Here is a 24,347-nt window from a genome sequence, read left to right as displayed (position 1 = left end):
TTCTCTCATTCTTTAAGTAAAGCACATACCCACTTTGCCTTACTTTCCTCCTGAGGTTAACATTACTTTCAATCTAAGGGTTGTTAGAGAATTTTCTTTATCATGTTATTATTTTATTTTCAGTGTAGCATTTTCACTGCTTGATATTTTCTTACTAGTTTACCCATTTTACTACCTCCATGATGACAGGTTGTCTTCTTCACCATGGTATCCAAGCATTTGACTAGTTCCGGCCACATAGTCTGCACATAGTAAATGTTTGTGGAATTACTGAAAAGGTTGTTATGAGAATTTACTGAGTTAATATTTTAAAGTACTTAGAATAGTATTTGGCACATAGTAAATATGCAAAAAAATGTTATTATTCTAGTAAGAATTGAAAGTTTTCTTTTTTTTTTTTTTTTTTGAGACAGAGTTTTGCTCTTGTTGCCCAACCTGGAGTGCAATGGCGTGATCTCGGCTCACTGCAACCTCTGCCTCCTGGGTTCAAGGGACTCTCCTGCCTCAGCCTCCCTAGTAGCTGGGGATTACAGGCATGTGCCACCACACCCAGCTAATTTTGTATTTTTAGCCGAGATGGGATTTCTCCGTGTTGGTCAGGCTGGTCTCGAACTTCCAACCTCAGGTGATCTGTCCGCCTTGCACTCCCAAAGTGCTGGGATTACAGGCGTGAGCCACCACGCCTGGCCTGAAAAGTTTCTTTAGGATGTGTTGTGTTACCTAAAGAAATTATTGCTAGTTAAGATAATTGTTTTTATTTAAGATAAAAACAATACCTTTGTATGTCTTTCATATACTCATCATGTTTGTTTTGTACTTGCTCTTTGTCTCAAAGTTTGTCAAGGGATATGAATATGAGTAAGATGCATCTCTTCACTTCCAAGAGCTCAGCTATTAAGTTCTTCTTCACACCTGTAATCCCAGCACTTTGGGAGGCCAAGGCAGGCGGATCATGAGGTCAGGAGTTCGAGACCAGCCTGGCCAATATGGTGAAACCCCGTCTCTACTAAAAATACAAAAATTAGCTGGGCATGGTGGCGCATACCTGTAGTCCCAGCTACTCGGGAGGCTGAGGCAGAAGAATTGCTTGAACCTGGGGGGCAGAGGTTGCAGTGAGCCGAGATCACTCCATGGCACTCCAGCCTGGGCAACAGAGCAAGACTCCATCTCAAAAAAAAAAAAAAATCTTGATTCAGATTTGAAAGGTTTGAGTAAAGACAATGTGACCCAGTCAGAAGATCTCTGAATGACTTTCAGCAACACACTTCTTAGATGCCTAATACATACCATCATCTTTATATACAAACAAATCTCTCATTAACTTCCTTCTCCCAGTTTTAATACCTTAGTTAAAAGCATTTTTCCTGTTTGTTCAAGCCAGGGAACCTTGATAAATCCAGGGGTCACCCTTGATTTTTCTTTCCACTCACCCTCCACATCTGTTCCATCAGCTGTCCTGATAATTCTACCTCCAAACCACAGCTTACTTCTCTCTGATCCCCACTACCCTCATAATGCATGCCACCATTGGCCTTCAGGTTGGTTTCCTAGTTTTCCCTTCTTGCCCCTCTGCAATCCATTTTCTACACAGCAGCCATGATTTCAAATGAAGCATAAATCAGATCATACTATTTTCCCCTTATTTAAAATCCTTTAGTGGTATCCCATCATATTTGAAATAGAATCTTAATTCCTTACCCTAACCTACATAATTTGGCCTTTGGTTACCTATTTTACCATATCTTTTGCCACTTTCCTCCTTAGTCTAGTTAATTTACACTGGTCTTTTTTCTTTTTTGAGACAGGGTCTCACTGTGTCACCCAGGCTGGAGTGCAGTGGCAAGATCTCGGATCACTGCAACCTTGACTTCCTGGGCTCAAGCAATCCTCCTGCCTCAGCCTCCCTAGTAGCTAGGATGATAGATGTGTACCGCCATACCAGGCTGGGACTACGCACATGAGCCATCATGCCTGGCTAATTTTGTTATTTTGTTAGTTTTAGTTTTATTGGTTTTTTTTTTTTTTTTTTTTTTGGACACAGGGTCTCACTGTCACCTAGACTGGAGTGCAGTGGTGTGATCTCAGCTCACTGCAACCACCATCTCCCTGGCTTCTGCCTCAGCGCCACCCCCTCACCGTCACCCCACAACCTTAGCTGGGACTACAGGCCTGCACCACCATACCTGGCTAATTTTTTGTAGAGACAGGGTTTTGCCATGTTGCCCAGGCTGGTCTCAAACTCCTAGGCTCAAGCGATCCTCCTGCCTTGGTCTCTCAGTGTGCTGGGATTACAGAAGTGAATCACCACACACCAAACCCTAATTTTTAAAATTTTTAGTAGACACAGAGTCTCCCTACATTACCCAGGCTGGTCTCAAACTCCTGGGTTCAAGTGATCCTCCTACCTCAGCCTCCCAAAGTGCTGGGATTACAGGCATGAGTCACCTACCCCAGTCTCAAATGTCAACTTTTTAATGAGGCCGTCAGTAAGCACCCAATCCAGAGTAGTACTCAAACTTTCTGTATCACATTACTCTTTTTTATTTTCAGCATATCATTTTTAGTGCTTGATATTTTCTTACTAGTTTTCCTGTTTGACTGCCTCATAGGATATAACCTCCATCATGATGGTAGAACTACCCAATCAATGCCCCCTGCCCATGTAGAGCAGCTGAATTGCAATAGTGGAAGAGTTTTACCAAGATAGAACCATCTAAAGGGAAGACCAAAGTCATAATTATTATTCAAATTAGTCTCCTCTAGCATTTGGGGGCTAGGGTTTTTCAAACACAGTTTAGGGGAAGGGGTTCGGTGGCTAGGCAATGGGTGCTTACTGCTTATTGGTTGGCGGTGCAAGAGAAATGGTCTTCCTGCATATTTGGCCATTGCTAGATGGGGCCACAGGTTGCCAGGTTCAGGTGGAGCCACTGGTCATCAGACATGCAACAAACCTGGAAAGACCTCTCAAAAGGCCAATCTTAGGTTGTACAATAGTGATGTTATCTGCAGGAATAATTGGAGAAGTTGCTTGTCTTGTTACCTTCTGAATAATGGCTGGCAATCCTTTACCTCTACCAGGGGAGTCCAATCTTTTGGCTTCTCTGGGCCACATTGGAAGAAGAGGAGTTACCTTGGGGCACACATAAAATACACTAACATGAATGATAGCTGATATGCTTTTAAAAATCACAAAAATTTTCATGTTTTAAGAAAGTTTACAAATTTGTATTGGGCCGCATTTAAAACCGTCCTGGTGTGTGGGCCACGCATTGGACAAGTTTGCACACCTAAGCCAGTTCACTCTCCTCTATCCTCCTAGCCTAGTGGTGTCTCATTAGCTTTACAAAGGCAGTTGAGTTTTGGAGAAGGGCCATTGTCATTTAAATTGTAAACTAAATGTCTCCCAAAGTTTAAGCCCAGGAATAATTAAGGGCAGATTAAAGGCAAGATGGGAGTTGGCTAGATTAGATCTCCCCCATTGTCATAATTTTTTCACTAGTGTAATTTTTGCAAAGGCAATTTTGTTATCAGAAAGAGGTCCCAATCCAGACCCCAAGACAGAGTGTTCTTGGAGCTTGCACAAGAAAGAATTCGAGGCAAATCCATAAGGTAAAATGAAAGCAAATTTATTAAGAAATAAATAAAAGAATGGCTACTCCATAGGCAGAGCAGGGCTGCTGCTTGCCCGTTTTTATGGTTATTTCTTGATTATATGCTAAACAAGGGGTGGATTATTCATGCCTCTCCTGTTTAGACCATATAGGGTAAAATGGTCTAAAATTTTAGACCATATAGGGTAAAAATGGTTCCTGGTGTTGCCCTCGCATTTGTAAACTGTTTTGGTGCTGGTGGGAGTGTAGCAGTGAGGACAACCATAGGTCATTCTTGTGGCCATCTTGGTTTTGGGGGGTTTGGGGCGGCTTCTTTACTGCAACCTGTTGCATCAGCAAGGTCTTTATGACCTTTGTCTTGTGCCGACTTCCTATCTCATCCTGTGACTTAGAATGCTTTAACCTCCTGGGAATGCAGCCCAGTAGGTCTCAGTCTTATGTTTCTCAGCCCCTATTCAAGATGAAGCTGCTCTGGTTCAGATGCCTCTGACAGTTTGCGACCTCGTCTGGGGCGACTTCCAAGGTTTATTGTCTCACAGCCAGGGACATCAAGGACTCAGATACACAGAGAGTGAGGTTAAGAGTGGAAGTTTAATAGGCAAAAGAGAGAATAGCTCTCAGCTACAGAGAGGGGTCCCAGAAAAATGGGTTGCCATTCCACGGTGAAATGCAAGGGGTTTTATAGATGAATTGGTGGGGAGGTGGTGTCTGATCTACATCGGGCATGAAAAAACAGCTAAGAATAGGTGCGCCATTCGCATAGGAGCGAATCTCTGGCATCCCCCACCTTAGTCTTTTATTATGCAGGCGAGTTTTCAGCCTGAGCTGTGCCATGTTCCCCATTTCTTTTCCCTTCCGTACACGTGCTAACAAAAAAGGGAAGGAGTTTCCATGGTGGACATGCCTGGCCCCCAGGTAGCCCTTTTCTATTGGCACAGCTGCCAGCATTCCCCCTTGCAAGCTTTCATCTTCCATATTTATGTTTGCAGCTCGATTTTTCAGGCTGCTCTTTGTTAGAAAAATAAATAACTTCTTGGGCTGCTCTTTATTAGAAAATAAATAACTTCTTGGGCTGCTTTTTGTTAGAAGGGAAGTTCTGCTGAGGACTCTTGCCCTCACTATCTGCCGAAATAATTTCTATCTCCTATATCAGTTTCAATGGGTTGTCTTTTTCACCACGGTATCTGAGCTCCTAGACTACTTACTGCCGTATAGTCTGCACATAGTAATATTTGTGGAGTCACTGGTTAAGTGAATCTCTTTCAACTTTACGTTTCTCAATTGTAAAATAAGGATTTGGATCTAAATGATCTCCAAGGATTCCTCTTGTCAAAGATAAAGCCTGACAGTAGTTAAAGCTGATAAAGACAGATTTTATTCAGTAACTATCACAGTACAGGAAGGAGCTGTGCTGTGTTCGAATTTGTGCAGAGGTGACTGGGTGTTTATAAAGGAGAAAGAGGGAATAGGGAGAGGAGTGGGAGGAATGGGGGAGCTTTAGTCAAGTTGTGGAAGTGAAAAATTTAAAAAGAAGCTAAGAGCGTTGTTGACTTTCTGTGATTATGTCATTTCTGTCTTCTAACTAGCATTAATGGAAATTAGGTGTCCGCCCGCTCACAGAGACTGGTAGACTAAGGCCCTGTCTGTTGCTTACATTTCAAAGGAATGGCCTTCAGGTCCTTCAGAAAGATATTCTGGGTCTTAGGAGATACATATGCATCTCAAGGGGACAGAAGAAGGATTTACAATTTTAAATTTGTTTAATAAATGGGAAGAGGAGGTCTGGGACCTGTCTTCAGATGTTGGCTGGAATCAGAAGTAAATTCCTTTGAGAGCCTTGGGTTTTTCCAGACTGGAACTTAAGGGGGGCTAGCTCCCCCCAGGGGTGAGATCTTAGGCTCTTAGAAGCCATTTCACACCCTCTTTTTAAATTTCTTATGAGTTATCCGAAAGAATTATTGGTACTTTGATTGTTTATATAAATCCAAGATAAATAAATGATCCCACTGAGATAAAGTCTATGTATTTGCTCTGTAGGCATGTGAAGTCACCTTTCCTATATATATTGAGCTGATACGGAACCTTTAAAAAAGCTCCCTTCCTTTCCTGTGCCCAACATTTTTCATCCTCATCTTCCACTTTGTTTACCTGTATGTAGAGATTAGGAGGAAAAGATGCAAGGGCTATTGGAATGGCAGTAGACTGGTGGCCAGGATGCCTCCCTGGCCACATATTTGACTTTCACCTTTGCAGGCACCAAACATTGATTCTGGCGTTGTCAGAAGAATGGTTGTCCCTCAGGCACCATGCAGGAGAACGCAATGAGACCTGACCTATCAGCTAGATTTATAGATAATCAAACACAGAACAAGTATTATAGAATAATGATTTATGGTGATAATAGGTATGAATGTTATGTCAAATTGTTCATGTTTTAGATATTAGAACATTCTCTCCCTCAAGAGAAATTGCATGTAAAACCAGGTTATAATTATAATGCTTCTTGGTCAGAAACAAGTTGGAGCATGGGGAATTAATAGGAATTACCAGTGTAATTAGGATCTGGTTGCTTCTAGGACCCAAGAATTCACTGTTATTGACAGTCTCTGATAGACACAGCTGATTTCTGGCTCCCTAGGCAGATTATAGCTCATGAGCCACATCTTGCCTGGTACCTGTCTCAAAAAGCTAAGAATGGTTTTTACATATTTAGATGATTGGGAGAAAAACCCAAAAGAAGAATAATATTTGGTGATATGTAAAAATTATATTAAATTCAAATTGCATTATCCATAAACAAAGTGTTACAGGAATACAGCAATGCCTGTTCATTTATGTATATTCTATGGCTGATTTTGCACCATGATAGTAGTTCTGAATAGATATATAAGAGAGACCCTATTGCCCACAGTGCCTAAATTATTTCTTGTTGGGGCCTTGAGAAAAATTTTGCTTACTCTGGGTGTAGATTAAATAGTTTTGCATAAGAATTATTTAGATGTCTTTTTGAATAATCTTTTTATTTGCAAGTTTTATTTGCAGTGTTCATTTTGTGGTAACAGTAGGTTATGGCTGTTTTGTGCATAGCTAATTAGTGGATTTTTTTTTTTTTAACATCAAATGGCACAGCAGTATGTCTAAATTGCCCTTAAAGAAATACAAAATGGGCCAGGCGTGTGGCTCACACCTGTAATCTCAGCACTTTGGGATGCCAAGCCAGGCGAATCGCAAGGTCAGGAGTTCGAGACCAGCCTGGCCAATATGGTGAAACCTCGTCTCTACCAAAAATACAAAAATTAGCCGGGCATGGTGGCGGGCGCCTGTAGTCTCAGCTACTCGGAAGGCTGAGGCAGGAGAATCGCTTGAACCCGGGAGGCGGAGGTTGCAGTGAGCCGAGATCGCACCACTGCACTCCAGCCTGGGCGACAGAGTGAGACTCTGTCTCAGAAATACAAAATGAGTAGTAAATTTATCTTTGAAATCTGCAAAACAAATGTACCCTAAATGCTATAAATAAAGGTCAGTAAATTTAAGTTAAGCAGCGTGGGGCAAAGGATTTTTATCATCTTTATATCCATTTCTCTTTTTTTATCCTCCCCTTTTACACATAGATGCTAATCAGTAGTTGTTGTTTTTGGAATCTGTGACACCATGAGCCATTGGCTGTGCTTCCATATCTGGTTTGTTGGCCAAACTTTGGAGCTATGTCGTTTTTCACCTCTCAGATACTAAAGATGAGCTTCCCCCATACTCGCCATTAGCCTCTGGGATAGTCAGCCAACGTTATCTTCTTCTAGAGACTTGGTACTCAACCGAGCACTCAATAAATGCTTCATTCAGGTCATAGCTGGACTCTGCATTGTTGATTGTCTCTCTTTCTTTTTTTTAAATTTGAGATATTCACATACCAGAAAATGTACCGTTTAAACAATGTAGTGTTTATTAACATATTTACAGGGAATATATAACCATCATCATTATCTTAATTTGAGAACACTTTTATTACTCTGAAAAGAAATTGCCTACCCATCAGCAGTCACTTCCCATTCCTTCCTTCCCCTACCCACTGGGAACTGCTAATCTACTTTTATCTGTATGGATTTGACTATTCTGGACATTTCATATACATGGAATCATGCAATATGTGGCCTTTTGTGTCTGATTTCTTTCACTTAACATGTTTTCAAGCCTCATCCATGCTGTAGTATATTATTACCTCATTTCTTTTTATGGCTACATTAAATTCCATTGTGTGGTGTACCACAGTTTATCCATTCACCTGTTAGTGGACATTTGGGTTGCTTCCACCTTTTGGCCATTGTGAATAATACTGCTAGGAACATTTGTATACAAGTTTTTGTGTGGACGTATGTTTTCCTCTTTCTTGTGTAAATACTTAGGAGTGTAATGGCTAAGTCATATGGTAGCTAAATATTAACATTTTAGGAACTGCCAAGCTGTTTTCCAAGGCAACTGCACCATTTTACATTCCCACTAACAACCTGTGAGCATTCAAATTTTTCCATATCCTCCACCAACATTTATTATTATCTTTCTCATTGTGGTAAAATATCTATTCAGATTCTGACATTTTAGCTTTTGATATAATCACTTTAGGGTCTTCCTCATGTAATATTTCTATTTTTCCCTTTTTCTGTATATCCTTTTTTTTCTCTCTAAAAAACGCAACACTGTCAGCCAGAGGAAGTAATATATTCTAGGGAATGGGAAACTCATGCTTCCAGTGAGTCTTTTAAGACTGTCCATTGTCCATCTTGGCAACATGAAGAAACCCTGTCTCTACAAAAAGTACAAAAATCAGCCAGGTATGGTGGCACACGGCTATAGCCCCAGCCCCTCGGGAGGCTGAGGTGGGAGGATCACCTGAGCCCAGGGGGTCAAGGTTGCAGTGAGCTGTGATTGTGTCCCTGTACTCTACCCTGGGTGACACAGTGAGACCTATCTCCAAAAAAAAAAGATCCTCTATTATATTGTTCCTGGCTGTACTGCTTGTTTTGTATTCTTTTTCTATATTAATACTAATCTTCTATTATTTTATTACACAAATCGATGAAAAGAGATGACACTATGACACTAGTGCAGGCTAGGAAAAGGGTAACCCACCTGAGAGAGCTGGCTTGTTTTTCTCCTGTCTACCCCATTCCCTGTACTCCAGGTTAATCTCTTGCCTTGTGTTGGTTCTTCTCCTTTGGCCCTCATTATGCTCTTTGCTCCTTGAATTGCAAGAAATACGTGAAATTGCTGGCATTTTGTATCATTTTATGCCTGCTCTTTGGCCTTTAAGATAATATTATTACTGTTCCAGTTTTATTGCTGAAAAAACTAGCTCACAGAGGTCATAGAACCCATTTGCATTTCACTGTGTTAACCTCCCTTACTGGCTTCCTCTGACCTCTAGATTAGGGTGATGCTGCTGACATGAGAGAAAGTTTCTTGCACTGGCTTTGAAGTGCAGTGGTTATTCAGATCTTCTTTCTTTGGTCTGTTACAGTGGCTCTGGTTTGCCTGAAATGCTTGTGTAGCAAGAGAAGCCTAGACATTTATCTTAAAGCCAAGTGACATAAGTTTTCATATGCCAAGAATGGAATTTTAACTTTACTCCTAAATAGTAGAACAATGAGTTCAAGAGAGGCGTGGTTAAAAGTATGTGTACAATTTGGCATGTTTTTTGAACTAATTCTGTCCTAGGCAAAAAGATGAATAAATTTTTGTCATTGCCCTAAAGGAACTTCCAGCCACTTGGAGAGATGGAATCAAACAATTACTCTCATGTGGGAAAATGTGTCTATAAAGTATGTATAAAGTTCTTGATAGCAGAGGGGAGAGCTACAGAGATCCGTTCTTACCTTAAATTCGATTATCAAACAATAGTAAATATTTTTTATCATTTTAAGTAGTATGCATTTTAGGGTGCAGTTGGATTGGACTATTTAGTGTAACCTCTTTCCTTCATAAACATGTATTAACAATAACAGCATAGTTGTACAAGCCTACCAACATAAATAAAAATTGCTTTCATGTATTAAGATATTAACTTTATCTGACAGATATGCCAAGAGTTTAACAGTACCTGGGCATGGGAGATGGAGAAGAAGGGCTATCTTGAAATGAGTGTTGAATGCAAACTAGCACTCTTAAAGGTAATAAATCTATTATTTGTTACAGTTATTTTAATTTAAAATTTAACTTTTGACTCCTGGTTAAATTAGAAGATAAACAAAAAGTAGACATTATTATTAGCAGAAGAGGACAATGGAGTCTATTTTTTGGTGACAATCTATTCTTTAAAGTGCTGTTTTTTTGATGCATAAATATATCTAGGTTTAATTATCTCTTCTTGTAGGGACAGTAATAACATGGGCAAGCAGTTGCTCCAAATTAGTTTTATTCATTGTTTTCAACCTTCACAATCATTACTATATACTGTAAACTGTGGATAATTTTCTACTGATTTACTAAATTAGCAATTTGATACTGTTTTCTGGATGACTAGGAGCATGTCATTTCGTACTTAATAAAACCCTCACATAACCAAACTAACTTGATTTAAATGGGTCATCTCAAAGTAGGCTTTTTTACAAGTTTGAGTTTTCCTTTCTTTTTCTGCCCACTTCCTACTGTTGGCCCTAATTAGTAGCAAAGTGGCAGCATCGTAGAGGAGAAAAAATATTCTTTGTGAAAACATTAATGAAGTTTTTGCTACTTCTAAAATTTATAGTGTTTTATAAGTAGGCTTCTTATTCAAAAGACCTCAAGATTTTATGATGAACCTTAAAATATAATGTCAGTATACATATTACTATTTTGGAGCTAGATAAGACTATAGAGTAGGCGTTATTTTGCTGCTAGATGTTGATTGCTGTTGGAGCCTACACAGAAGTCTTCAAGATCCAAAAGATACCTGTCTCAGAAAACCAAACATTGTAGTAAGCTCAGATTTCAGGGTGTAAAATCATGCAGGTTCATCTGTCTCTAGACCAGCTTGTGGTCCCAAGGGGGTAATTAGGGTGATTCCTTGCGAGTCAAAGTTACAGAAGTTATACTCATAACTTTTATTAATCCCAATTTTTGAAATACCTTTTTGTGCATTCCTATAATGTATGTAATACTTTAGTATACCTACTGACCTCTAGGTTAGGGGGATGCTACTGAAATGTATGTAATACTTTCGTATTACGTATATTATATATTAGTGTGTATATTATGTATTTATTATGTAAATACATAAGAAAATGGATATAATACAAATATAACTTTTCAGGGTGTGTTACAAATTTTTTTAGTAGTAAGGATGCTTGATCAAAAATGTTTAGAGACCATTGGGATAGCTGACATAGGCAAAGGCATAAGGGCTATAATAGGAAGTAACTTAATGTGTTGTCTGCCCGGGCAGAGATACTCAGGAAGAAATCTGACTTATACCCTAATCATATACAAAATACATAACAAAAAGTTAGTTAGTTCTTGCAATCTAGTATGTGAATATCTTTTTATTAAGAGAATTCTCCAGAGCCAGCCATCAGTGAAAATCTACCTTCCTTGAAAACTGCGTATGTCTCAGGCTTTCAAAAACAGATAGTCCTTTAAGAATAATGTTCACCTAAAACCTGGAAGAGAGAATTATTGAAAGTTTTATACCATGACTCCTGAATAACCAACATGTTAAAAAAAAAATCCAAAAGGAAATTTTAAAACTCTTGAGAGAAATGAAAATGGAAACTCAACATGCCAGAACTTACAAAATGCAGCAAAAGCAAATCTAAGAGGGAAGTTTATAGCAATCGATGGCCATATTAAAAAAAGAAGAAAGATCTCAAATAACAACCTAATGTTACACTGCAAGAAACTAGACGAACAAACTAAACCCAAACTCAGTAGAAGGAAGAAAATAACCGAGATATGAGTAAAATTAAATGAAATAGAGACTAGAAAAAAATAGTAGAAAAGATAAACAAAACTAGGAGTTGGTTTTTGAGAAGATAAAACTGACAGCCTTTAGCTAGGCTAAGAAAGAGAGAAGAGTTAAATCAGAAATTAAAGTGGAGACATTATAACCAATACCACAGAAATACAAAGGATCATAGAAACAACTATGAACAATTGTTTGGATTATATAGAAAAAAATGGATATATACTAGAAGCATGTATCTTACTAAGACTGAATTACGAAGAAATAGAAAATCTGAACAGACCAATAACAAGTAAGAAAATTGAACCAGTAGTGAAAAATGTCCCATCAGAGAAAAGCCCAGGGTATGATGGCTTCACAGCTGAATTCTACCAAACATTTAAAGAATAACTAATACTAGTCCTTCTCAATGTCTTCTAAAAAACTACAGAGGAGAAAATACTTCCAGACTAATTTTAGAAGGCCAGCATTATACTGATCCTAAAGCTGGACACAAGCACTATAAGAAAAGTAATATTTCCAATGAACACAGATGCAAAAATCCTTAACAAAATACTAGCAACCAAATTTAATAGCACATAAATGGGATCATTCACCATGATCAAGTGGGATTTATCCTGGAATGTAAGGATTGTTCATCATATGCAAATCAATAAATGTGATACATGGCCAGGTACAGTGGCTCACACCTGTAATCCCAGCACTTTGGGCAGCTGAGGCAGGAGAATCACTTGAGTCCAGGAGTTCAACACCAGCCTGGGCAACACAGCGAAAATATTTTAAAAAGCTAGCTAGCTGGGTGTGGTGGCGTGTACCTGTAGACCTAGCTACTGGGGAGGTTGAGGCAGAGGATTGCTTGAGCTGTGATCGTGCCACTGCACTTCAGCCTGGATAACAGAGTGAGACTCTTGTCTTTAAAAAATAAATAAGCCAGGTGGGGTGGCTCACACCTGTAATCCCAGCACTTTGGGAGGCTGAGGCGGATGGATCAGTAGAGGTCGGGAGTTCAGGACCAGCCTGGCCAACATGGTGAAACCCCATCTCTACTGAAAGTACAAAAATCAGCTGGGCGTGGTGGCGCATACCTGTAATTCCAACTACTAGGGAGGCTGAGGCAGGAGAATCGCTTGAGCTCGGGAGGCAGAGGTTGCACTGAGCTGTGATCACACCACTGCACTCTAGCCTGGGTGACAGAGCAAGACTCTGTCTCAAAAAATTAATTGATTAACTAAATAAAGTTGTGATGCTCCAGATTAAGAGAATGAAGGACAAATATTATATAATCATATGAATATATGCAGAAAAAACATTTGAGAAAATTCAACTTTGCTTTCATGATAAAAACTCTGAACAAATTAGGTATGAAAAGAATATGTGTCCATGCAGTAAAGGCCATATAAAGCAACCCCTCAGTTTACATGGTACCCAACAGTGAAAAACTGAAAGCTTTTCCTTTAACATCAGGAGCAAGACAAGGACACCCACTTGCCACTTATATTCAACATAGTACTGGAAGTCCTAGCCAGAACAGTTAGGTACAAAAAGAAATAAGTCATCTGAATTGGAAAGGAAGAAGTTAAATTGTGACTGTTTGCAGATGGCATGATTTTACGTATAAAAAATCCTAAAGACTCTACCGACAGACTATTAGAACTAATACATGATTCAGTAAAATTGCGAGATATAAAATCAATATACAAAAATCAGAAGTGTTTCTACTCATAAATCACAGACTATCCAAAAAAGAAATTATAAAAACCAATTCATTACAATAGCATCAAAAAATAAAATACTTAGGAGTAAATTTGACCAAAGAGGTAAAAGATCTCTATACTGAAAACTACAAAACATTAATGAAAGAAAAGACAAATGAAAAGATACCCTATGTTCATGGATTAAAAGAATTAATCTTGTTAAGATGTCCATACTGCCCAAAGTGATCTACAGATTCAATGCAATCCCTATCAAATTCCAATGGCATTGTTCACAGAAATAAAACACAACCCTAAAATTCATATGGAACCACAGGAGCGTGAGTAACCAAAGCAGTCTTGAGCCAGAAGAACAAAACCGGAGGCATCATACTACCTGATCTCAAAAATCTACTAAGTTATAGTAATCAAAACAACATGGTACTGGTAAAAAGCAGATACATCGACCACTGGAACAGGACAGAAAGCCCAGAAACAAACTCATGTATTGATGGTCAGTTGCTTTTTGACAGTGGTATCAAGATTACACACTGTGCAAAGGGCAGTCTATTCAATAAATGGTGCTGGGAAAACTGGTCATCTACATGCAGGAGAATGAAATTAGACCCTTATCTTACACCATACACAGAAATTATCTTAGTGGATTAAAGACTTAAATATAGACCCGAAAGTATAAAACTACTAGAAGAGTTCAATATTCAAACCATATAAAGAACTCAAGCAACAGCAAGAAAACAAGTAATCTGATTTAAAAATGGGCAAAGGACTTCAACAGATATTTCTCAGAAAAAGACGTAGGAAATGGCCAACAGTTATATGAATAAATGCTCAGTATCACTAATTATCAGGGAAATGCATTTTAAAACCACAATGGAATATCACTTCATGCTTGTTAGGATGGCTGTTATCAAAAAAAGACAAGAGATAACAAGTTTGGTAAAGATGTACAGAAAAGGGAACCCTTGAGGCCAGGCGCAGTGGCTCATGCCTATAATCCCAGCACTTTGAGAGGCCAAGGCAGGCAGATCAAGAGGTTAAGAGATCAAGACCATCCTAACCAACATGATGAAACCCCGTCTCTACTAAAAATACAAAAATTAGCTGGGCGTGGTGGCACGCCTCTGTAGTCCTAGCTACTCAGGAGGCTGAGGCAGGAGAATCTCTTGAACTCAGGAGACGGAGGTTACAGTGAGCCGAGATCGCGCCACTGCACTCCAGCCTGGTGACAGAATGAAACTCTGTCTCAAAAAAGAAAAAAGAAAAGGGAAGCCTTGCACGCTGATTGTGAGAATGTAAATTAGTTTGGCTATTATGGAAAATAGCATGGAGGCTCCTCAAAAAATTCGAAATAGAACTACCATATGATTCAGCATCCTACTACTGGATATATATCCAAAGGAAGAAGAATTTGTTGCTTGAAGTGGTATCTGCACTCCCGTGTGTTCACTGCAGCATTAATCACAATAACCAAGATACAGGATCATTCTAAATGTCCATCAACAGAAGAATGTAAAATGAAAAGAAGGAAATTCCTGCTTTCGTGACAACACGGTTGAACCTGGAGGTCATTATGTTAAGTAAAATAAGCAAGGCACTGAAAGAAATACCCCATGATACTACTTAATGTGGAATCTAAAAGAGTCAGACTCATAGAATCAGAGTAGAGTGGTGATTAGCAGGGATTAGGGAGGTGAGGGGTAGACTGGGGAGATACTGGCCCAAGCTACAAAAAGTCAGACAGGAGGAATTAGTTCAGGAGATCAGTTGTGCAACATGATGACTATAGATAATAACAATATATAATATATTTGAAAATTGCTAAGAGGCTAGATTTTAAATGTTCTCACCACCAAAAATTCTAAGTACATTAGGTAATAGATGTGTTTATTAGCTTGGTTTAGCCATTCCACACTATACACATATATCAGAATACCATGGTGTATACCATAAATATATGCACTTTTTATTTGTCATTTTAAACAAAGAAAATGTAAAAAAAAAATGAAAATTTTTTAATAGAAAATTTTTTTTGAGACAGGTTCTTGCTCTGTTGCCCAAGCCAGAGTGCAGTGGCAAGATCACAGCTCACCACATCCTCAACCTCTCAGCCCCTGAAATAGCTGGGGCTGTAGGCGTGCACCACCATACCTGGCCAATTTTTGTATTTTTTGTAGAGACAGGGTTTCACCATGTTGCCCAGGCTAGTCTTTAACTCCTGGACTCAAGCGATCCTCCTGCCTCAGCCTCCCAAAGTGCTGGGATTACAGGTGTCAGCCACTGTGCCTGGCCTAAAATAGAAAATCTTATACCATGAGATGATTTGGGAGTTTTTAGTGCAAACGGGCTCATTCCTTTTGAAATAAAACTTGATTTGTGTGTCAGTGGTTGTGTTAAACCTATAAATTGGTATGGTGTTAATATAAAATGTTATCTTAAAATATTGGCTATTCTAAACAGTTTGTATGAAAGTAGGGAGAGGATAGTGAAAGAAGGAATACAGTATATGTGTTCTGTCCACTGCTTTCCCTGAATCAATTCTACAGTTGTATCATATTTACTGTGATGGAGAAATATTTGTGAGGTATTTTAAGCCATGTTATGACTATTTTTCAGTACCTCTGTGAGTGTCAGTTTGATGACAATCTCAAATTCAAGAATATTATTAATGAGGAGGATGCCGATACTATGCGTCTCCAGCCAATTGGGCGAGACAAAGATGGCCTCATGTACTGGTACCAATTGGATCAGGATCACAATGTCAGAATGTACATAGAAGAACAAGATGATCAAGATGGCTCTTCATGGAAATGCATTGTCAGGTATCTTTTATTGGAACCTTTTTACACTTATTTGTGTGTTTTGTACATTGATCTCGTTTCAAAACTAGGATGTTATGTGTGAGACAGAAGTGGATTTTGTGTGTGGGTTTTGGGAGTTGTCAAGGCCTCACCTAGTATCCAGCGTAATACCCATAGTATGCACTTAGTTTTTTATTTGTCAAGTGAATGAATATATTCAGCAGTTCAGTCCATATTATATACACATACCTTATACATCAGGAAGCTAGAATCTGAATAATTATAAATAATATGGACAGAAAAATACATTGTTAGACAAAAGCACAAGAAAAGCATTGTTTGGTTCTTATTTAGCTATAGTTTTCTTTTCTTTTTTAAACGGAGTTTCACTCTTGTTGCCCAGGCTGGAGTGCAATGGCGCGATCTCAGCTCACTGCAACCTCCGCCTCCCAGGTTCAAGCAATTCTCCTGCCTCAGCCTCCCGAGTAGCTGGGATTACAGGCATGTGCCACCACGCCCAGCTAATTTTGTATTTTTAATAGAGATGAGGTTTCTCCATGTTGGTCAGGCTGGTCTCGAACTCCCGACCTCAGGTGATCCACCTGCCTCGGCCTCCCAAAGTGCTGGGATTACAGGCGTGAGCCACCACGCCCAGCCTTTAGCTATAGTTTTCTACTCAGCATTAACTAGTTCTAATTATTTTAATTTATCCAGTTCATCTTGACACAGTATATATTCTATTTGCTGTGCATATATTTCTTTATTGGAGTTCTGAGGAAATCTTGGGAACATTGCACTTTTTTGTCATAGTTCTCTTTTTAAAAATCTTGATTTTTTATTTGTGTTGACAAATATATTTGAACAGAAACATTTAATATATAACCATGAAATATAACTTAAACCCTATGAGTAATACTAGAACCATTATTACAGAATCTTTGTGTCTTTAGTTTTCTGTCACTATAACTTTATTATTTAGAAATATTCCACAAATTATATTAATTTGGAAGACATCGGGGTCCTATAAAGTAGGGAAAACTCATACCTATCTAACCGCTAGCTTATGAAAAACTTTCCTGACATTAACTCATATCTGTTTTTTGCCCCATTTTGAATTTCAGCAGATTTCTCTTAATGATTATTTATTAATGCTTTGAAAAAATAACCTGTAGAAAAGCTCAATTTTCATTCCCTAAGAATAAATGTGTACTGATTAATCTCATGGGAGATTGTTTTATAAGCATGTATCATTACATTATTTTCCTTGTAATTAATTTGCTAAACGGAGGTAAACAAAGTAGTCCTAAACTAAAATTTATTTACCATTTCTCCTTTAAATACAAAGACCAAATATGATCTATTCATGACATTATACCACTGTTTCTATTATTTCCCATATTAACTTTGCGTAGTTGTTTAAAACATTCTTTTCTTCTTTGTAGATGAAGAAAATATGATAGCGAAATAGTGATTACTATTGATCAGTCATAGTTGTTCAAAATAATGTCTAATGGGCTGGGTGCGGTGGTTCACACCTGTAATCTCATCACTTTCAGTGGCCGAGGCGGGAGGATCACGAGGTCAGGAGTTCGAGACCAGCCTGGCTAGCATGGTGAAACCCCATCTCTACTAAAAATACAAAAAATTAGCCGAGCATGGTGGCGCACGCCTGTACTCCCAGCTACTCGGGAGGCCGAGGCAGGAGAATTGCTTGAACCCGGGAGGCAGAGGTGTAATTTATGAGAGGAGTTCAAGATAAAAAGAACTGGAAGGCTGGGCACGGTGGCTCACACCTGTAATCCCAGCACTTTGGGAGGCTGAGGTGGGCATATTACGCGGTCAGGAGATCGAGACCATCCTGGCCAACATGGTGAAATCCTGTCTCTACTAAAATAAAAAAAAAAAATTAGCTGGGTTTGGTGGCACAGGCCTGTAATCCCAGCTACACGGGAGGCTGTGGCAGGAGAATCGCTTGAACCCAGCAGGGGGAGGTTGCAGTGAGCCAAGATCACGCCACTGTACTCCAGCCTGGGCAACACAGCAAGGCTCCATCTCCAAAAAAAAAATGTCTAATGTATACTGTTTTAAGTAGGTTATACATTAATGCATGATGTGAAATTTTAGAGTTAACAGTTATGTTTGAATCTGGGTTCATCCACTTACCATCTGTAGACACATTACATTTGTCCCTTGGTATCCAGGGGGCACTGGTTCCAGACCCTCATGGATAACAAAATCTGCAAATGCTTAAGCCCTTTACATAATATTTGTGTATAACCTATGCACATCCTCCCATATACTTACAATACTTAATGCATTGTAAATGCTAGGTATAAAATTGTTATACTATAGTTTTAATTTGTATTTTTATTGTATTAGCTGTAGTTTATTTTTTTCTAAATATTTTGATCTGTGGATATGGAGGGCTAACGGTACTTAATTTTTCTGAGAGTTACATTCCTGTACTTTGAAAGTGATAATACTTCCTCAAAAAGTTGTTGTGAGGAATATATGAGAAATGGTACTGGCACTGTAATACATGCTCAATAAACCTTTTCTCTTTTTATTTCCACCTTTTTAACTTTTTAACTATTTGCTTTTCTTTTGTTTTTTGTTTTTAGAGACAGAGTCTCACTCTGTCGCCCAGGCGGGAGTGCAGTGGTACGATCTTGGCTCACTGAAAGCTCCGCCTTCTGGGTTCACGGCATTCTCCTGCCTCAGCCTCCCAAGTAGCTGGGACTGCAGGCACCCGCCACCATGCCTTGCTAATTTTTTGTAGTTTTAGTAGAGATGGGGTTTCACTGTGATAGCCAGGATGGTCTGGATCTCCTGACCTCGTGATCTGCCTGCCTCGGCCTCCCAAAGTGCTGGGATTACAGGCGTGAGCCACCATGCCCGGCCAGCTATTCGCTTTTCTTACAACCTTTCTAACTCCAAAGACTGAAATTTAGTTTATTCACTAAAGAAATATTTATCAGCAGAAAGGTCAGAAAATTCTCCTGGTGTTGCTTTCACCTCTTCTCATGCTTGACCATTTCTCCATGTTTTATTCCTTGGGCTTCTGCCCTTTTTAAACACACACACACACACACACACACACACACACACACACACACCCCAAAACTCATAAAACTTCTTTCCATTTGTTAAAATTTGTTTTTGATAAACAAAATGGTGTATGTGGCAGTTGTTCAGAAGGAAATGCTTGTGTAGATTAATGCCTGCATACGGTTTTCCTTTTTTTTTTTTTTTTAGTTTTTTTTTGAGACAAGATCTTGCTTTGTTGCCCAGGCTGGAGTGTGGAGTGCAGTGGTGCGATCTCAGCTCCCTGCAACTTCTGCCTCCCGGGTTCAAGCGATTCTTCTGCGTCAGCCTCCTGAGTAGCTGGGATTACAGGTGTGAACCACCACACCTGGCTAATTTTTGTACTTTTAGTAGAGACGGGGTTTCGCCATGTTGACCATGCTGGTCTCGAACTCCCGAGCACAAGCTATTCACTTGCCGTGGCCTCCCAAAGTGCTGGGATTACAGGTGTGAGCCACCATACCCATCCCATAGTTTTCTCATTTTCACAACCACAAATTTCTTTAGAAAATGGTGCCAGGTTATTTTTAGCCATTTTGATGACATCTATTAATACATATATTTCTATTTACAATGAGCCAGGGAACATTGCCCAAATAATGTGGAAATATTTGGGACCATTCAGAAATCATTTGGTTTATTGACTCTCTGATTTTGTGTAATGAAATTCAGTTTTTAAACAGCTGATTGTCATACTAACATTTCTTTATTTTATTAAATTTATAAATTCTATTACATATATGCTTGTGTAATAGGTACTGTGCTAAACAATTGGTGATGTAATAGTGAATAGTATAGCTCTAAGATCTCTAAGAGGGGCTGCAGGCACCTGTGAAAGGCCTCAACTTGTAAGGAATAGATTTTAGGTGAATATTATATGCATATTTTCTGGGGAAGGACGGTAATTTATCTCAAATTTTCAGTTGGGTGTGTTTATGCATATTATAAATGAGATGTTCTATGACATGACATTCCAATTAGCTTTAACCCAACACAGTGGAAATCTTACTGACAAACATAGTAAACTGTCTTGTCCACATAGGTCTCTCATTGTTGCAAAGGTTGAATGTAGAAAACATTGTAATAATTTTTGCCTCATAAAGATAAGATCTTAGTTGTCACTAATATATATTTAGTGCCTAAAATAATGTGGGGCATCATCTCATTTGACTTGGATGAGATCATACCTGGAGCATGGTATTTCTGTTTGAATGGCAGACTCTGAAATAAACATTAATATAGTAAAGTCCATTATGGGAAAAACCACAAAGAAGATGATTGAATGAACTGAAAATGCTTTATCTAGCAGAAATTTACTCAGACATAAATGTCTTCAAACATTTAAAGGATTGATTTGTAGAAGAATATCTCAAAGGCTGAGCCAGGATCACTGGATTCAAATTATGGGGAAGCAGAACTGAGTTTTGACAGGAGCAAGAACGTTTGTTTTTCCTTTTACATTGCAGGGGAGTGATTGTCTTAAGACTGATAGATGTTGTCAAACATTTTTCAATTAAACGTGCAAGTTTATGCGAAGTGGAGTTTTGTAAGAGGCAGTAATCTTTTTAGCAAGGGATTTCTTTAGAAAACCAAGTGATGGCCGGGCACGGTGGCTCACATCTGTAATCCCAGCACTTTGGGAGGCCAAGGCGGGCGGATCATGAGGTCAAGATATGGAGACCATCCTGGCCAACATGGTGAACCTCCGTCTCTACTAAAAATACAAAAATTAGCTGGCATTGTGGTGTGTGCCTGTAGTCCCAGCTACTCAGAAGGCTGAGGCAGAGGAATCACTTGAACCCAGTAGGCAGAGGTTGCAGTGAGCCGAGATTGCGCCACTGCACTCCAGCCTGGCGACAGCAGAGCAGACTCCATCTCAAAAAAAAAGAAAAAGGAAAATCAAGTGATAAGGAAAGAACAAGTAAAGCAAATAAGATTTTGACTTTGACTTTTTCATTTAATAGGTTGCACTTAGGTGCTTTTCTTAGCTAGTAAATATTATTTTTTACTAGTAAATTAAAAGCCTCTTGTTTTTTCTTAAAACAATTTCTTTAACGTAACAGTATTATTTTCTTGGTGATCGGCTGGTGTTGGAAACGTGTTTCTACCTAATTCTTAAAAGAGGATTATATAACAAAAGTTATCTAGTCTTTAGGGTTCCGTTTTCTAAAGCTAATAAGTCAGCCTTCTTAATGATTGATAAATTTAGAAATATAACTGAACTTTGCAAATTAAAAATCAAATGGAATTTTTTAAAAAATGAGAATCCACCAAAAAGGGATAATTTTACATAGTTGATCTTCTACTGAAAATTTCATACCATAACATCACCACAGTCTTAAAACTTGTACTGTTACGTAGCAACTTCCATTTCTGCTAGTTGCAAAATTAATAATATAAATATAGAGGCGTTCTTCGCTGAGAGTCGTCGGGGTTTCCTGCTTCAACAGTGCTTGGACGGAACCCGGCGCTCATCCCCCACCCGGGCCGGCTGCCCATAGCCAGCCGTCCTTCACCTCTTCACCGCACCCTCTGACCGCCCCAAGGCCCCTGCCGCCTCCCCAGCGCCGCGCAGCCACCGCTGCCACCTCTCCTTAGTCGCTGCCGTGACGACCACGTCCACCTCGCAGGTGCGCCAGGACTACCACCAGGACTCAGAGGCCGCCATCAACCACCAGATCAACCTGGAGCTCTATGCCTGCTACGTTTACCTGTCCATGTCTTACTACTTTGACCGCGATGATGTGGCTTTGAAGAACTTTGCCAAATACTTTCTTCACCAATCTCATGAGGAGAGGGAACATGCTGAGAAACTGATGAAGCTGCAGAACCAATGAGGTGGCCGAATCTTCCTTCAGGATATCAAAAAACCAGACTGTGATGACTGGGAGAGCGGGCTGAATGCGATGGAGTGTGCATTACATTTGGGAAAAAATGTGAATCAGTCACTACTGGAACTGCACAAACTGGCCACTGACAAAAATGACCCCCATTTGTGTGACTTCATTGAAACACATTACCTGAATGAGCAAGTGAAAGCCATCAAAGAATTGAGTGACCATGTGACCAACTTGCACAAGATGGGAGCACTCGAATCTGGCTTGGCAGAATATCTCTTTGACAAGCACACCCTGGGAGACAGTGATAATGAAAGCTAAGCCTCAGGCTAATTTCCCCATAGCCGTGGGGTGACTTCCCTGGTCACCAAGGCAGTGCATGCATGTTGGGGTTTCCTTTACCTTTTCTGTAAGTTTTACCAAAACATCCACTTAAGTTCTTTGATTTGTATCATTCCTTCAAATAAAGAAATTTGGTACCCCCCCCAAAAAAATAATAATATAAATATACATATTAGATGAATAGATAGGAAGCAATTAACTTATATATAAAGAATTATACTTTAAGTTGAAACAAGATTTAGTATGTGATTTACAAAACAATAGAAGTAGTTAAGTTTCATCAAACCATATGAAATTGTTAACATTTGAACATTTTGACCTATTAAAATGGTGATTTCATATGGCTCAACGAAGTATTATAACAGGTTTCAATAGCAAAAATGTTTAAGCTCCAGCCAGTGTCTTACTTATTCCAGTTAATGTTTAAAACAGAATTGCCACAAAAGTATTATTTCATCTCTAGGCCTCAATGAAAGAAGATAAAAGTACGGAAAAAAAATTTTTACATCTAATCAAATATGATGTAATAAGTGATTTTATTCACCCCATGGGGTATGTTAATAGAATTTGTTTAGGAATGAAAAAGATGGGCTCAGCATGATAGCTCACACCTGTAACCTCAGCACTTTGGGAGGCCCAGGTGAGCAGTTTGCTTGAACCCAGCAGTTGGAGACCTGCCTAGGCAACATGACGAAACCCTGTCTCTACAAAAAATACAAAAATCAGCCAGGTGTGGTGGCACTTGCCTGTAGTCTCAGTGACTTGAGAGGCTGAGGTGGGAGGATTGCTTGAGCACAGGAGCTTGAGGCTGCAGTGAACTGTGATTGTACCACCACACTCTAGCCTGGGCAACAGAGTTGAGACCCTGTGTCTCAAAAAAAAAAAAAGATAAGCAAAGATGTAAACATAACAAGGTGGTAGTGTTTGGTTATTAATGATTAGAGAATTTTAGCAAATAAAGACCATAGACCACATTCCATCACAAGCTTCTTCAGGATCTTAGTGGGACTACAGAAAGTACTTTTATACGAAGTATACTAAGGAAAATAAAGTTATATGCAGACTGTTGAGCAGTTACTTCATAAAGAATATATACATATGGCCAGTATTCATATGAAAAAGTGCTTAGCATCATTATTCATTGTAGAATTTCCAGTTAAAACCACCATGAGGTATTACCTTACTTGCATTAGAATTAGTAAAACGAAAATGGCTTACAGCACCAAATGTTAGCAAGGATATGAACCAACTGAAACACCTTGCTGTATATGTAAAATGATACAACCACTTTGGGAAACAGTTTTGCAGTTTCTTCAAATGTTAACAAACTATTATCCCATAACCTATAAATTTCATTTCTGGGTATGTATATTAGAGAAATGAAAACATGTTTACAAAAAGCCTTGTATAAGAATGTTCATAGCATCTTTATTCTTAACATTACTCATACAATGAATTATTACTAAGCAATAAAAAGGGATGACCTATGAAACTATATGGATTTGTCTCAAAATTCCTTGTATGTGAAAGAAGCACATACTGTTTGATTCCATTTGTGATAAGTTCTAGAATTAATAAAATTAAAAATCTGTTGTATTAGTCCATTTTCATGCTGCTGATAAAGATATACCCAAGACTGGGCAATTTGCAAAAGAAAGAGGTTTAATTGGACTTACAGTTCCATGTGGCTGGGCAGGCCTCAGAATTATGGCAGAAGGCAAGAAGGAGCAAGTCATGCCTTTCATTGATGGCGGCAGGCAAAGAAAGAGAGAGCTTGTGCAGGGAACTCCTGTTTTTAAAACCATCAGATCTCGTGAGACTCATTCACTCACAGGAAATGAACCCTCGCCCTTAATTCAATCACCTTCCACCAGATTCCTCCCACAGCAGGTGGGAATTGTGGTAGTTACAATTTAAGATGAGATTTGGGTGGGGACACAGTCAAACCATATTTTTCTGCCCCTGGCCCCTCCTAAATCTCATGTCCTCATAGTTCAAAACCAATCATGCCTTCCCAACAGTCCCCCAAAGTA

At 39.1% G+C, this 24,347-nt stretch overlaps 1 protein-coding gene and 1 pseudogene across 2 annotated transcripts in view; both read left to right on the top strand.

Moving 5' to 3' along the window:
• Positions 1-24,347, top strand: part of RSF1 (remodeling and spacing factor 1) — a 160,280-nt gene that overhangs the window by 68,080 nt on the left and 67,853 nt on the right. For both annotated transcript variants that reach the window (XM_058446643.1, XM_032167000.2), the window contains exons 3-4: positions 9,680-9,772; positions 15,867-16,072. In XM_058446643.1, the coding sequence (XP_058302626.1) occupies positions 9,680-9,772; positions 15,867-16,072 (299 nt within the window). The remainder of the gene's footprint in view (positions 1-9,679; positions 9,773-15,866; positions 16,073-24,347) is intronic.
• On the top strand, positions 20,628-23,203 carry LOC116477202 (ferritin heavy chain-like; annotated as a pseudogene).

This window comes from Hylobates moloch, unplaced genomic scaffold (genome assembly GCF_009828535.3).
Source record: "Hylobates moloch isolate HMO894 unplaced genomic scaffold, HMol_V3 SCAFFOLD_11, whole genome shotgun sequence".
In the NCBI taxonomy this organism is placed as follows: Eukaryota; Metazoa; Chordata; class Mammalia; order Primates; family Hylobatidae; genus Hylobates; species Hylobates moloch.
Note: the sequence above shows the minus strand (reverse complement) of the source record. Positions and strands in the feature narration are given on the sequence as shown.